This window comes from Ictidomys tridecemlineatus, chromosome 13 (genome assembly GCF_052094955.1).
Source record: "Ictidomys tridecemlineatus isolate mIctTri1 chromosome 13, mIctTri1.hap1, whole genome shotgun sequence".
NCBI classification, from domain to species: domain Eukaryota; kingdom Metazoa; phylum Chordata; class Mammalia; order Rodentia; family Sciuridae; genus Ictidomys; species Ictidomys tridecemlineatus.
In genome coordinates, this window is record NC_135489.1 from 54,774,033 (window position 1) to 54,790,785 (window position 16,753).

General features: G+C 43.2%; 1 protein-coding gene across 1 annotated transcript in view; it reads right to left on the minus strand.

Moving 5' to 3' along the window:
• Positions 1–15,439, minus strand: part of Lama1 (laminin subunit alpha 1) — a 150,274-nt gene extending 134,835 nt beyond the window's left edge. The window contains exon 1 of the mRNA XM_078030367.1: positions 15,106–15,439. Coding sequence (XP_077886493.1) covers positions 15,106–15,178 — 73 coding nt within the window. The 5' untranslated portion in view covers positions 15,179–15,439. The remainder of the gene's footprint in view (positions 1–15,105) is intronic.
• Between the last annotated feature and the right edge of the window lie 1,314 nt (positions 15,440–16,753).

Consider the following 16,753-nt stretch of genomic DNA (forward strand, 5'->3'; position numbering starts at 1 on the left):
ATCTTTCTCCCTCTCTCTCTCTCTGGCCCTTGTTGAAATCAGATATTAAAAATTATTTTCCTTTGATTTTCTAAGTACTTCTCTGTATTATATTTTTATGATAATACTAGCAGGAAAATTCACTCAATTCAAAACCAATACACTAAAATACTTTCTTTACTAAATGAAGTATTTAACTTAGTAATAAAGGAATGAAAATTCAAGCTGGACCCCATTAATAGACTACTTTCATAAATCACCTATATACATCTTTTTAATGTGTTTCCTTTTAACACAAACCAGTAAAAACCAAATGAATTATCTTGACCACAATCCTCACTGTGGTGCACGTAGAGAATGGGGTGTTCCTGGCTTTGGGTTCTAAAGTGTGCTTTCCAAACTTCTTCTCCCTGTGCTCTGCCCTCTCCTGATGAGCACCTGGACCTCCCAAGGCAGTTCCTCTAGACCCCAGGGTGTAGCCCTGAAAGGTGGTCTGTTTACTGGAGAATGTCAGCCCTTCCTTTAAGCTTCTGCTATGGTCCCAAGCTGCCAATACAGCACTTCTTTGGAGTTGGTATCCATTTTCTCTCAGGGACCAAAATTTCCACTGAGTTCGATTGTGTTGACCGTGATTCAAACTGAGGACATAAACTGAGATTTTTTTTTAGAGAGAGAGAGAGAGAGAGAGAGAGAGAGAGAGAGAGAGAGAGAGAGAGAGAGAGAGAGAGAGAGAAATTTTTAATATTTATTTTTTAGTTATTGGCGGACACCACATCTTTGTATGTGGTGCTGAGGATGGAACCCCAGGCTGCACGCATGCCAGGGGAGCATGCTACCGCTTGAGCCACACCCCCAGCCCCATAAATTGAGATTTGATTCAAGATGAAAATCCAGTTGAGCACAAATGGTAACTGGTGCCATCTATGAAATTAACTTCAAGATACATCAGTAGAAAGCCTGTGATCATGTGTGTGTGTGTGTGTGTGTGTATGACAAACAGACTTAGGTTAAGCTACTGCTAGTACTAAATGCACATAAAAATCAGCTGATATTCCACTTGAGAATACTTGCCATATTCCAAAGCCACCTGTTACCTATCTCCACCATCACCTAAACTTTGCTAATTAGCATGAAAAATATCAGCAATGGATCATTTGTCAAATTGGTGGATTCTTAATGGCAGGGTGAATATCAAAAATGGTTTCTAACTGGAGAAATCCATGATAGTCAGAGTAGCTCTATCAACTAAATATTTCAGAGGGACCTCTGTCTACTATAGAGTAAAGGGGTTAACAAATTCCCACTTCCCAAATCAACTGTGTAAATGGATAAACTTTTCAAAATACAACCATTTCAGAACTCTAACAAATGAAAACAAATATTAAATTGGGAATCTTCTGTTCATGAAAGGCTTCTAAAATTTCAGGGAAAACAAGTGGGTGAGAAGGGCCTTTCAGTTGGGGCCTTCCATCTGGGGCTAGTAAATTACCAGGCCAGGGATGGCTATGAAAGACAGCAGCTTCAGTGCTGAAGATCACTGGTTTGATTTGGAACAGACGGGAAAAGCATGTGCCCAATGATGCTGTCAGCAAAAGTCATAAACTAGGCAGACATGAAAAAGAAAAGCTCACAGCTGAGCTAGCCTGAAGTTTTGATCATAGCAGGGGCAAGTGACATACAGCTGGACCAGCCAAATGTGTAACAACGAAGTCCCGGAAACATGACAGCCACACAAGTTGGGTTAGATCAGATCTCCATTCATCCTGTTTCATTCTGTTTTGTTTCCAAAAAAGAACAAAATATTTAAGAAAATGGTTAAACAAAATAAATTCAAGACCAAACCTACAAAACTGTTTGAGAGAAATTAAAGAAGATTGAAATGAATGAAGAGATATTTCTTATGCATAGCTAGGAAGACGGTATTGTTAGCAATTCTCTACAAATGGATCTATAGTGTCAATCCAGAGGCTATGAAAAATCTCAGCTAGTATTTTTATAGAAGTTGGCAGGCTGCTACTAGTGGAAACTGCTAGAACAATCAAAATAATTTAGAAAAGCAAACAAAGTTGAATGATGTACACTACTTATTTCAAAAATCAAATTTAAAGGATATAGCCTATGACTTATTTTGGACCTGTCCACTAATAGAAGTATGTTAATAATGTTTACCAAGTAAGTCCATGTTTGATCCAAGCAACACTTTCATGATCATTACTGGTCAGACTGTAGGGGAGTAGCCAATCTTAACGTGCCTCCAAATTCTAAACATTTTGTATAGCATAACTAATGTGGTTTACGTTTAGTCAACAATAATCAAAGTGTTGTTTATTTTCTTTCCTAGCTGTTTCCTTCAAATATTATTTTAACATTGAATTTGAAATGATCTTATTTACAAAAACCATCCGATGCACAAATTTTGAGGGAAAGTTTGACCATACAAAATAAGGCCCATTTTAATGCAGTCAGTTATAATAACTAAAACTAGAGCAACAAAGTTAGAACCCAGAAAAGACACAGGAGATATTATGCTCATATTTCTAAAGAGAATAGGCCAGCCTTTCATTCATTCATAAGTGATGTGTATCAAACACAAATCCATCTGGGACATAAATTCTGTATGCCTTTGTTCTGTTCCTGTGAAGAGGAGGATGTCTTAGGTCAGGATGCTTGGAGGAGAACAGCTGTTCTCCCACTTAAACAAAGTCCTTTAAAACCAGGCAGGTAGAGTTCCCTGAGAACATCTCTATTTTATGTGAAAATATGACAATTCAGCAAATGCCAGCAAGCTGGTCAACGAATTCAAGTCTGAAGTCACACATGACAAAGTACCCTGACGACACATTCTTTAAACTAAAAGGAGACTCTCTGCAGTAGAAATGGAGTGTTTAATTCTCTTTCTCTGGGTTCCCTCTTTCTATTAGGGAAAACATGTGCAGACTTTGCACAGGAGTGGCACACAAACTCATGAAGCATTCCATAGTTGTGGACTGATCACTATTCTCTAGAGAAATTGGAAATGGTCCCAATACTTGCAGTCTGGTGATGCTGATATAATGACATGGTTCCTAAAGAGCCCGAGTGTGTTGTGAGCACCTCTGGACCTCCATGTTTGCTATTGGTGATATCAGACAGTTGCTGTGGATGTCACCAAAGCAGAGACAAAGCTGCTGGAGCAGGTAAGGTCCTTGGGTCTTCCCCAAAAGCTCAGAAGGCTGAATGAACAGGAATGAAGTCTAATCTGCCATCCCAGCATGAATCAGAGGTGAAAGAACCATCTCAGAACCATTTGGCTCAACTGGCCATTGAAGGTTAACATCCATAGAAAAAGGCTGGCTAATGATAAGAATGATGATACCTAGCACCTTCAGCAGGTAAGGAGAATGCTGTTTTTGTTGTTGTTGTTGTCTGGGGGTGGAGGGTCAGAGGCATTTCTAAGTTATGAGTTTTTATACCGTGTACTTTTTAATGGACACAACTGAACCAAAAATCTGTGAAGGAATTATGGGACCCATTAAAACAAAATTACATGAGGGAAAAAAGAGTCGTCTTCTGTTGACAATGATACTATTCTCAGCAGGTAAGCACACTTACACTGGGATTCGAGACGTCCAGAAACACAAGTCCCTGCCAAATCTGAACTGACGTAGTCGATTCCTAGGCATTCCTCATGCTTGTTTAACTGCAAGTATTGGGGGTGGACAGGCCACTTGTCACCAGTATGTGGCACATGCTAGAAACCCAAGACACATTATGGACCACATGAGTTAATGAACTGGCTCCAAGTCTAGAAATAAGTTTTGTTGAATATAATCTGAGTTTGAAGGATGAACGAAACTCAAAACCAGTAAATATTAATTCAATTACAAGAAAAAAAAAAGAAATTCACAAGGACCGTCATCAAGGCTGTCCTTGTTATCATATTCTAGGGTTCTTTCCTGTTCACATATGGACCCCACCCACGAGAACAGACAGCTTCAGAACATATTTCTGCTGCTAGGGAGCCTCTGATCACATGTTCTGATTTAGAATGTGAGCTAAGGCCTTGGTCCCCAAAACACATACCCGCTCTCTCGGCCCTAGTGGGGTTACCTGGATTCTTCCTTGTTCTCTGTCTCCAAATTCTGTCTGGGTGCCCCATGGAAGTCTCACAGTCTTCCTGAGCTGGCCCCAGCCCCTTCCCAGGAGATTATTCCTTTGCTTCCTCAGTGACTTCCCCAATCCAATGCCCAGATTTCTGGGTATCTAAAGTTAAATGCCCACTGGAGTCCCTCCTCACTAATCCCTGTTGCTTATCAGCATTACAACACTCATTCCTGCAACAAACCTTTGCAGAATTGGCACTGAATGCTGGGCACTGCACTCTGTATTAGAAACATAGCCAAAATATCTCTACTCTCAAGGACAAGCAAGTTAACAAACAGTTACAAAATATAACGTGCTGGTCAGATGTACAGACAAATTGCTAGGGAAGCAGCAAGAGGAATGTGGAGTGGGCTGGAATAAATCAAAGCACCATGGGTGAAATGAAAAGAGCTTTTAAAGGGTAAGAACAGTGTTCAGGGCTCACAGTTGTGGGAATCACAGCCATTACCGAATGCCCAAAGTATGGGAGAAGAGGCTATGGGAGGTCTGAACAGGTCAGATTAGAGGTCCCAGTAAGCCCTGCTCAGTAGAGTGAGAACCCATGATCAGGGATAGATGATAAGATCAGTTTCACAGTCCACTCACTATGGGGAACTTCAGATGCCATCAGTGTCCTGGGGTCTTGGTAAACCCTTTGCACTTGCAGCTGGGTGGGCCCTTCCAGAAGAACCCACCTTACCCCAGCAGAGGAGTCCAGCTCCAGAGTCTGGTGGATTGGTCAGTGCAATACCTCACCAAGCACCTCCAGCAGGGAAGCCAGGTGGAGAGCTGGGCTTCAAGGTCAGTATAGGTGGTGCGTGCATGTAAGCACACACCCAAACAGTGCATCGGGGATGGGCAAAGAATGGCTCTTATTTTGTTCAATGAAGCTAGAAAGGAAAGAATAATAAAATTTTGGAAGGAGACCAGAAAAACAAGTGCCTGACGGGTCCACCACTGAAAGCAAGACCCAAGAAGGCCAGGAGCACTAGGTGAACAGACCACTAGACTTTGCCGCAACAGATTTGAGATAAGGTGCAAGTGAATACTAATTAGCAAGCTGGTTCAGAAGAGAAGGAGCTTCTCTGGTTAAACCAGAGAAAAGACTCCATTGCCTTTTGTAGTTCATTTAAATGCATCAGGAAAAGAGTTGACAGGGCACAGAACGATGACTGAATATAGAAGGTATTTATGAACACTTCAGTCAACTACCTAATCTAGCAACATACCCAGACTCTCAGGGTCATATTTGATCAGGAAGAGGGTTTGAGGGTAGGGAAGTTACCGGAACTGAATCTAGAGGCACTCTACCACTGAGCTACATCCTCAGCTCTTTTCTAGTTTTTATCTTGAGTCAGGGTCTCCCTAAATTGCCTAGACTAGCCTTGAACTTGCAATCCTCCTGCCCGAGCCCCCAAAGTGGCTGGGATTACAGAAGTGTGCCACCATGCCCAGCAGGAGGCTTTTTAAATAAAGAAGGCCCTTGGCAAGTGACCAAGTTTGCGACTATGCTCATTCAAACACAAGCACAATTAAGCATCAACTGATCACTTGCCAAATGAAAAACACTGCACCAGCAGCTATGGAGATAAGAACAAGGAACTGACTTTCTGAGTGATTTCTCTGACCTGGGTTCTAAGTGCAACGATGGTGCCTACCCCTGAGGTGTGTTAGAATCCCCACTTCAAGGAGCAGAGGGAAGAGCATGAAGCAGACATGATGTGGGCTAGGCAAGTGGGCCAGGGTCTGAGGATTCCTTATCTGTTATGTGCAAAGGCACCCCAAGGACAAGTGAAGGGCCACCTCAGGTCTTCCTGCTTGTCCCTTGTCATGAATTGCGGTGTGGCTTCATTCACCAACACAGTAAATTCACTGTGTGGTTCTTAACCCTGGCTGCACAGTGGAATCACCTGGGGAGCACCTTTTAAATGTTAGGTCAAATAAATTATAACCCCTGACATTGACTTTATTATGAGCCAGCCCACAGAGGAAAATTTTATGTCACTGAATGTGCTTTCCTGGTGCACAAAGAGCCAGACAAGCTGGTGACCTCTGAGGTCTCCAAAGAAAAGAAGGCCAAGGGTCAAGGGTCATAGCCATCTACCAACAGTGGTGTCTGGTCTAGAAGCTGATCCTGCAAGTTCAACGTGACAACCTCTGTAGTGCTGAGCACCTCTCTGCCTCCCCATGAGCCCCGTGACTCGGCCTATTCATTTCTCTGTGAACACAAAACTCGAATGTAAGTAAGTAAAACATAGATGTTAACTTCCACCACTGGGACTTTAATCTCTCAGTTCCTTCTTTGAGCATGATTTCTGATGAAGAGAATTCCTTTTGATGTATACACTTTTTATTTACTTGGACTTCAAAACAAATTCATCAAGAAGGTCAAGAAAGAGCCTTGTGTTTCTGGATTCATAGTAAAGACAGCTGAGAACTGGGCTCTGGAGGTTCCACCCCGAACACAACTGGAGGGGACAGGGCATCAGGCAAGACCCAGCATGTGCTGGGGGCTGGGATACCCAAGTGAATATATGAATGGCGGACACAGGAGAAGATTAGAACTGAATAGAAATGATAGCAATCCCACAAGGAAATAGCATTTTCCCCCAAGAAAGTCGTAACTTCTTAAAATGCTCATTCTCAGGTGGGGGAGCACAACTGTACTCACAGTCATTGGGGTGCTGAGGTAGGATTATGGCTTCACCCCAGGAATTTAAGACTAGCCTGGGGAATACAGCAAGACATTGTCTTTTTTTTTTTTAAAGAGAGAGAGAGAGAGAGAGAGAGAGAGAGAATTCTAATATTTATTCTTTAGTTTTGGGTGGATACAGCATCTTTGTTGGTATGCGGTGCTGAGGATCGAACCCGGGCTGCACACATGCCAGGCGAGCGCGCTACCGCTTGAGCCACATCCCCAGCCCAAGACCCTGTCTTAAAAAAATAAATAAATAAACAACAAAAAATGCCCTCTCCCTTAAAGAAAAGTGGCCGATTTTCTTCCAAAGGCATGTCACGTGTGCATGAACATCACCAATTCTCCCCACTCCAAACTTCTAGAATGAACAGAAGTTTGCCCTGATACCAGATCTGGAACTATAAAGGGTTGAGAAAATATTATGCAAAACTAAGAAAATTTGGAGTTAGAGATCTGACTAAAAGAGCTGAAAGTGTAGAATAAGCATTTTTTTTTTCATGGTACTGGGGATTGAACCCAGGGCCTTGTGCATGTGAGGCAAGAACTCTACCAACTGAGCTATATCCCCAGCTCCTAAGCCAAGCATTTTGAGGAATGGGGAAAGTGTGCTAGCCTCAACCCCACCCCCCAGGATATAGCAACCAGGATGGAAAGTCAGCCAGGTGGCTAAGGTAGCTCTGGAAACAAATAATTAAGGCAATAGAGTCAGCTTGAAGACCAATTGGGAAGGTCTCAATGTCTTGTACATGGAAAGGGAATAGGTTTTTTGAAATATAGATTCTAATCCTACTCTGACCCACAAAACTGCAATCTCCTCAGGTGATGGGAAATCTAGGAGGATAAAGGGCCCTGAGAGAAGGGCCAGGGTGCAGGACTGGGTTGCAATCCAGCAAGTTGGTACAGGTTTTATGGGCCTGCTACCTCTGGAGATTAACGCATCTCTAAGCAATACTAAACACACAGTTTGCTATAAGATGTTTTGGGTTTTGATTTTGGAGCTTGTGTATGTGTGGTGTTGTTGTTGTTTTTCCTTTTGTTTTGTTTAAGAATGGACATCTTATAAGACCCCATGTGTGAGAACTTCAAGTGAGCTTCCTTCCCTTGGGAATGGACTTTATTGGTCCCCTTTATGTGAGTTACTGGCCTCGTCTACAGGACTTCAAACACATATAAACTCGAGGGTTTGGCCAACACTCTGAGAGCTCAGGCTGCAACAGGGCAGGCTCTGTTCCCCTCACCATGGAGCACCAGTGCTACCTCCCTCTGGCATCCAAGCTCCTCATAGTGTCTCAGAAGCCAGCTTCTCCCAACAACCCTCATACAAGGTCCACCTCAAACTTCAACTAGACTTGACTTCCCCCAGAGGCCTGCTACATCCTAATGGAGTAACTGGAATTTAGCAACTTTGGAACTCACTCCTCATGTGGCTGAGGCACCTCATCTATGGAATGTGTTTCCTGTGAGGTTTGGTCCTGTTATTCTCCCCCTTTGTAAGCACTATGAATCAGAGGAACGTTGAATAAACCAGATAATTCATGAAAGCATACTCTGATCATCTAGTTCTTTATCTCCACCATATGCAACAGTGGGCATGACTACTTCTCACCACCAATGATTCTGGTCCCAGTACCAGGACCCCATGCTTTTGAGTTATCTATGCATTAAAAAAAAAAAAAAACCACTGGAAGCTGTGGTTTTGACCTTTGAAGGAGAAATGTCCCTTCTTTCCCACCCTAACTGATGGCATTCTTGGAAATCCATCCAAAAGAGGATTGGAGGGCTACTATGACTGAATGGGAACCCCAACTTATCAGAAAATACCACACAAATTCAGAACGAGAGAGTTGACACAGGCCATCATGAACAAGGCTGTCCTTGGGCAGGACTTGGGCTATGCATGAGTGGTCAGCTTAATTTTTAGGCAAGGGAGTCATGCCACAAAAACCCCAGAGCTGCAAGTTAATAAACCCTGTACAGTTAGACAGGAAGGCGATCTCTGCAATGAAGCAGAAGTCTCAAGACAGAGAAAGGTGTGGAGAAAGGCCAGGAGCTGAGACTGAATAGAGAGTGCTCATGGAAGGTCACGTAGAAAGTGGGGAGGAGCTGAACCCCATGAGGCAGAGGGGCCCCTGATGAAATGTGGTATGTTAGCAGTATTGGTCTAATTGCAGTGTGGGACTAGAATAAATAAAAGGCCACTATCTAGCACCAGGACCTGTTAAGAGTCACTGGCTGGTTGTCCTAATTTAGACAGCTGGTAGCTGTTTGCAGTGGGAACAGAAACAAAAGCTAAAACAGAAACAAAAGCTAAAGACTTGGGAAATTTTTAATAAGAAATAAAAACTCACAGAGACAAGCTGGATAAGAGATCCAAAAGGATGAAGCCAATGTAACTAAAAAAGGAAAACAAAACGTCATGAATGGATAGAAATCAGGAAGGAGAGCCACCCTGAGGAGGGAAGAATTCCTTGTCCTGGGCCTGAGATAACAAGGGAACCACTTTTTTATGAGTAAAGTTCTGTCCTTATCAAAAGGCTAGAAGAGATTTCAGTGTATGCTGTATAACAATCAGCATTGTGGTGCTGGCTTGTAAATGTAACTAAAAATAATCCACTAAATTTAAGCATCTTCTTTAACGTCACTCTTACAGAGAATTTCCTGATATTCTCAAGGAATTAAGGAGCAAAGGAACAAAATGCAGGAAATACTTTCCGGAATGAGAAAACTGGCACTTTCCATAAATACCCATCTACCCTTTACATTCCCACAAGCCATGTAGGAAGTTGGTCTGGCACAAGAATTTAAGTCACACCGCCTGCTGGGTCAACAGATAGGACTTCAAAGATACCTTCTGGAATGAAGAGATTAAAACTTCAAATAGCTGATTCTTTTAAAAATGTGCACACACACACACACATTTAAACCATGCTCATGACGTTACAGTGGCATTTCTCCACCACCATTTCTGAGTTCACACTTTGAGATAAATGCTTACCTAGACAAGAATGCTATCCACCAAGCTCTACACAGCCTCCATTGTTTGCCTTCTCCCCCCAGCAAGACTGGGAACAAGTTAACCCAAAGAAGGCTCTCCTGACCCAGTCTCCTGAGAAAACAAAGACAAAAGTGGAAATATTCTATGCTATTTATTATTAAATGCTTACCGTGGGCACTGATTATCATGCTCAGTATAAAGGACATGCAACGAACCCAGCTAGCACGTGGGGTTTGAGGCTAAAATAGCTCCCTGACAGACATGTTCCAACAGAACCAAAGTTCATGACCTTCACTAAACTGCTTCTATGAAGGTTTTCTCCCCCTTCTCATTAATTTTGCAATGTGTCGACTTGTTCAATTGTCCGTGGATGTCTATTAGTATTTTAGAAATAAACAAGTAAAAGAATTTTTTGCAATCAAATAAATAAACCACATTCATCTTTCTTAGGAGATTATGGTTTATCTTATTCATCCAAACATTTCTGAGGAATGTGACTGAACACTTCAGCCAATGGCTGAAGTTCCAGAGTGCTCTCTAGTTGCCTTCATCAATGTTTGTATTTAAGGTACAGGCTTAACTTTATACACTGGGAATTCTTAAAAATTAAGTTTTTCAGTATCTGTATTATTGAAATATAGTGTTTCAATAATAAGTCATACTTATGGCAAACTCATTAATATGCTTCAACTTCCAAGAATTACTCTCAAATGTGATTTCTCTATGTCAAAAATCTCCTAAAATATATAGTAAATGCTCTTTCTAGGCTCAAAAATAGCTTATTAACATCATGGTGAATAATAGTTTTAAAAGTAATGCAATGTCACAAAGTCAATCAGTGATCTAGTTTTTAAATCTGAAAGATCTAGGAAACACTGCTCTGATAACTCATTTCTGGGCAAGATCTATTTAGAAGGAAGAAGTTGGAAGGTAGAAAGCCACAATTATATACATTTACCTGCATGAGGTCCATAGAGAAAGTTGGTCTGGAGAGGGGACAGGGAGGAGACAGGTACTGTTCCATGCCTCTCTGTAAAACAGCTGATATCTCTCCTACACTTATTAAGGAAGAAGTGATTTTCATAACTAGCTTGCTTTTAAAAGTTCCATGAAGTAATATTATGGAAGGATACCCAAGAAACTAAAAGCTCTGGCTCAAGACTGGGGAATAAAGGTGACCAAATTATGCTATGTGCATGTATGAATATATCACAATGCATTCCACCTTTACATATAAGTATAATGCATAAATTAAAAAATTAATAAAGACAAGGAAGACCAAGAGTAGAAGGGGAGCAGGGGGAGGGAGTAGGGGAGGTAAGCAGGTAGTACTAAAGAAAAGTATGTTATGTGCATTTATAAATATGTTAAAATAAATCCCACTATTATATATAACTGCAATGCACTAAAAAATATTTTTTTAAAGAGGGTGACAGAGTCAAGTGTTGTTAACTTTTCTCCTAAATACTTCTTAAAACCTTTTGGATTTGGTACCATGTACATTTATCCTATTGAAAATATTTTTAAAGTTACTCAATTTCTAAATAAAGATACTAATTTCAATGTAGCTTAACTGTGATAAGTGGCCAGAAGCACTGCAAAACAAAGGATGTGCAGATATAAGTAAAACCATCCCTGCCCTTTGAGAATCTCTAGTCAGGGGCTGAGATAGACAAGAGAGCCAATTCTTGACACCATGATAAGCACAACAATACCATATGCACGAGGAGCACTGGGAGTCCAGGGAGGGGACCTAAACCATTCTCCAGCATCTAGAGGACCAGATCAGAAGGTTTTCCAGGGCTTTAGAAACCAAACAAGAGACTGATCCGCACTTCACAGACTGTGTGCCTGTGAGTACTGGTTAACCAGGAACAGATCTAAGTGTGCCCAAGATAAAGACTCTCAGTTCTAGGACAGCACACCATATAGGGTCCCAGCCACTTTGGTTTACCCCCAAGCATGACACTGTCATTTTATGTGTGCATCTTATAAAGTGAGGGCTTTGAGGCAGAGTCTAGACCCATATGGAGACCCCAGGAAAGAGGATGTGACATGTAAAGGACATATCATGCTTGTTACACAAAGGGAGTGAGGTAAGTTATACTGGGGAATGCCAAGTCATTTGATAAGGAAATGGGAATAGTTTTAAATAAGGTCAGGAATGGTTATCAAGAGGGTCTTTCTAGAAAATTCACAATAATGGTGATGCTGAAGTAGGAGAAGAGCTGAAGTGGGAGAAGAGATAAAAGACAGAGGTCCAAAAACTTATCCATTGTCACAGCTAGTCAAAGTGACAGGTCTGGGTGTTTTGCCCACAATTATTTGATTCCAAATCCCTAAATGATTATGCATCCCATAGAATATAGTTTGGCAAAGGCCACCCCACAGAGTTCTTTATAAAATAGTAATAATGATGCTTATAGATAATGTTTGTTGAAGGCTAACCCTGTAAGACACACTATCTTAAAATTTTTTCTTGAATTATTTCATTTAATCATCTTATCAACATTTTAATTTATCCTTACTTGGAGAACACAGTTACAGAAAAGAAAAAAAGATACCTTTGAAATCTGTTCTGGCACATACAACTCACTGTCAAGCACCTACATGCTAAATTTGAATACCATGCCATTTATGAGAATTATATTTTCCTTCCCATAGGTATTTTTCTATACTTGGAATTGTCTATTTTTTATTTAGAAAAAAAATCAAAGGATGGTTTGAAACCAAGAATTGATGGTGAATCAATCTGTGAAAAGACTGCAATTCTATGTAATTTAACACATTAACAGATACACAGTAAGTTGTAAAGTAACCCAGTGAGGGTGAGAAAATGACAGAATTTCTAGTAATCTGAATTTATTAGATAATGATCAGTTTCAAAACTATGAGCACCATGCTTGGTGCAATAGCCCGTCCCTAATTTCTGCTACTACTCAAAATGAAGCAGGGCCTCATTTGCTTGAGCCCAGGAGTCTGGGGTCAGCCTGGGCAACATAGCCAGACTTAGCTAGCTATATACATTATAGCACGCCCATACAGCTAACTCAGTGCATGATTTGCAGGTCAGGATTATTTTACTGACTGAAGTATGCCACATTGCTAATCATGCATGCCATATAATACCAGGGACCCCCAATTTTTTTTCTTAAAAAAATGAAAACGCCTTTAAGGATGCTCATTAGGAACAGTGATGGCTGATCCGGTGTGGACTGGCAAATATGGAATACTACATGAAAGATTCAAAGGCTCCTGCCCTGGGTGGTTTTTCCGCCATCTCTCAAAGCAGGAAAGCCCCGTGTGGCTCTACTTTCTCCAAACACCATTCACAACTGCCCACGCCAAATGTGCAGCCCACAGGGGGAACGGAAAACATTCAGAGCATCTCCTCGGACTTAAGACTTTCAATTTCTTGAAACAATAAACTGAGGCAAAGCTGCTCTTTCTCCACCCTGTGGGAAACCCGGACTTGTTCACTTTCAGCAACCTCACAGACCAGAGTAGGGCTCTCAGAGTCAAAGGCTTCTCTCCCCCCTTGAAAGGCTGGCTCCTTTCTTTCTCTGATAACTATGTAAATTCCCCTTCTCCCAGCCCCAGCTCTGCGCTAAGCAGACGCGGAGCTATTCAAAGCACCGTTCTCCAGCTCGGTCCAGTGCTTTCATCATGAATGCTTGAATGAATGGGATGGTCTCGTTTCTGCATAGTTCACAGCTCAGCACAATGGCCAAACACACGTTTTTCCCACGAGGGTATTTCGAATTCCGCCTACTACTTTCGAACTCTATTTTTCTTAAAATGAGATTTGTACTTGTGAGACTAGACCACTGTCATGTGTTGCATACTTTTAAGATGTTTTCAACCAGTATTTGTGGCCGCCTAGCGAAGAAGGAACTGGGAAGATTTAACTCTGTGTGTGGCGCAGGGATTAGGGTCGTCTGTAGAAAAGGGAAGAGAGTCTCTCTCTCTTTCTCTCTCTCCCTTTCTCTCTTTGCCTGGGTCGAAACTGAAAATGCTCCCCTCAAACCTTGCAATGCTGTCTCCGTGCAGGCGGAGAGCTTGCCAAGTGCGGGTTCCCTCATTCCCGAATGCCCACGGTTTAAACAAGAGTTGGGGGTGTGCTGGTTTGGTCACTTACTGGGGCAGCACAAAGAGCACGGTTTTGGAAGGCACATCTGTGCCCTGGATGCCGTTTGCGGACCCTCGCTGTCCAGGACAGCTGGTGAGGGGCCAGAGAAACCCGCTCTTTCCCGGTCGCGATGATCGGACTTTCCCACAGAACAATGAGGGCGACTCAGAATTCCTTTCCCATTCATTCCCCGCGCCCTACCAGCAGCCAGGTCAGCAGCAGCACCACATCCAGCCAGGTCAGCAGCCCGGCCAAATCCACCCGCCTCCTCGCGCTCCCGGGAGCCACACTCTCGCCACACACACCCCCACCCCAACACTGCTGGCTTCACCACGCTCTAGGACCAGTAGGTCCTCCAAAAGCCAGGGAGGAGGTGACTCCCTGTAAAAGCGCACAGAATCTCTCCTTGCCAATCTTGAAACCCAAGTCTCAGTTACTCTTTGCTACTGCCTAGCCTCTCTTATACATTAACTGTACACCAACGTTAGCTGGAACTGCGCGAAAGCCTCCATTCCAAACACTTCCTAGTCCCAAGGTACTGGAGAAGGTCACACCTGAAAGGGTGCTTGACAGAAACGCTGACCACAACAGAAACCATTCCCAAGACACTCTAATCAACATAGAAACCTTGATCACTTATGTCTTGTTTAGGTCGGCTGGACTGCAACTCTGACCCATGTGAGGGGGATAAGATGTGCACCTTCACTTTTCTCAACCTTGGGCAATCCAGACGTTCACCTGTCTGGGAAAAACATACCTTCACTTGGAAAAAAAAAACACACATAAAATACTTTTCCTTAAGGCAAAGACGGAGATGGTCATGGAAAGAGACAGACAACCATCTTTCAACATGCCGACTTGTTTCCAATAAAGCTCTTTCTGGGTCACACTGCCTCTCCATTCATTGCCTCTATGGGCTGCGAAGAGAACCTCATAAGGTGGTTATACAAAAAAAAGTTAAAATCCAAAGCCTCAAAAAAACTACCAACGTCCGCCAAGGGTGGCGGCACCAACTCTTCTCCGCCCTGCCAGAGACCCCAAGCAGGGACCCCACGAGAGACCCACGTGTCCGATGCCCCGAGTCCGAAGTGAACTGGGAAGAGCGCACCGACTCTGGCAGCCTCAAAGCAACGGGCTTTGTCCCCGCCCGCTAGGAATGCGGGCCCAGGGAGCGGGACTCACCTCTCTGCTGGCACTGCACTGCGACCCAAAGTAGCGAGGCCAGGAGCGCGCCTGGCGCGCAGCCGCCTCGCATCTCTCCGCCGCAGCTCCGTGCGCTCCCGGAAGAAAGCTCGGCCTAGTTTGGCCCGATCCGCACGGAGCAGGACTGCTGGTCGCTTCTCTCTCCAGGAAGTCGCCTTCCTCGCGCTGGCCACTCACCCGCGTATACCTCTGCGGTGCCCGGCCCCTCCCCACCGGCCGTCCCACCGCTCCACCGCCCGAGACCCCTCCCCCAGGGAGGGCGCCCTGCTGAGCCCGCGGGGACCCGCAGCCGCCCGGCGGCGCTCGCGCTTTGGGCGGGGAAGGGGCACTGCTATCCCCAACCCGGAGCGGCCGGGCTGACCTGCTGCAGCTGCGGGGGGGGGGGGGGGGGGGGGGGATCTGACTTGAGGGTGGGCGGAGAAAGTGGGCTGAGAAGAAGAGAAACTGTGCTGAGCTTGACCGGGGCGGGTGGATTCCCAAAAGGTATTTGCCCTGTTGACCCTGCCGCCCCGGGTGACTGTAGTTCTGGTGGAGCCTGGGGCCAGGAGACGCAGAGTTGCCTAAACCTTGTGGGGAGTCTGCTCCTTGGGTCGTGACCAGGGCTCACCTGACCACAGCCCGCTCCGCTTTGGGCAGAGGATGTTGAGGCGGATTTTTTTTTTTTTTTTATGAAAATGAGTTGTAACTTGTTTCCCATTTTGCCTAGGGATGGCAAGAAAAGGTCTCTCGGATTTTATTATTATTAGTTATCCTTACTGCTAGAGAAAGCTTCTTCTGTCTCTCTAAACCACATCTCCTGCTCGCCATAAAGGATTTTAAGTTTCCTTTGATATTTTCTTACCTAAACTATGCATAACGCTTTTGCAGATCTCGCATTTTCACAACGGAAGCATGCAAGATTAAAAGTTTCTTACCAATCTCAGTTTTTCTAAGCACACACCCTTAAACACTTAATGAGTAAAATGCAGTTATAATACTTGATTATTGCTTTAACATCGTGGGAGTACAGAACCAAATGATAGAATTTGACCCTTTAAAAGGATGCAATATGGATCAGAAAAGCAAACATCCTTTGCTTCTTTTTTTTTTTTTTTGTGGTACTAGGGGTTGAGCCCAGGGGTACTCTACAACTGAGCTATATATCCTCAGTCCTTTATATTTCTATTTTAAGATCAGGTCTCTCTAAATTGCCCAGTCTGCCCTTGAACTTCCCATCCTCCTGCTGCAGCCTCCCTGGTACCTGGGATTACAGATGTGCACCACCAAGTCCTGCTAAAATGCAGACATTCTTATTACTAAAATATTAACGTACTATATATTCAATTATAAAATAAGTCATAAGGTAATTCAAGTATTTAATAAGTATAAAATATTAAGCATGTAGCTATTGAAATGAATTAAAAATGTCTCTGCACTGAAATAATTGTGCATGCACTCTCATATACATATTAAAAGAACTTCAGAAGCCAAAATAATTAGTAAACTTGGATAAAATGGAGCAGTAAAAATGTCACGATTCTTTATACCTTATAAAACCTTCCAGTACAAATTTTCCCATTCTTTAGCAAGCTTGGAAAATATCAAAACTACTTACAACACCATGACAGTGGGGTGGCCAATTCAAGGT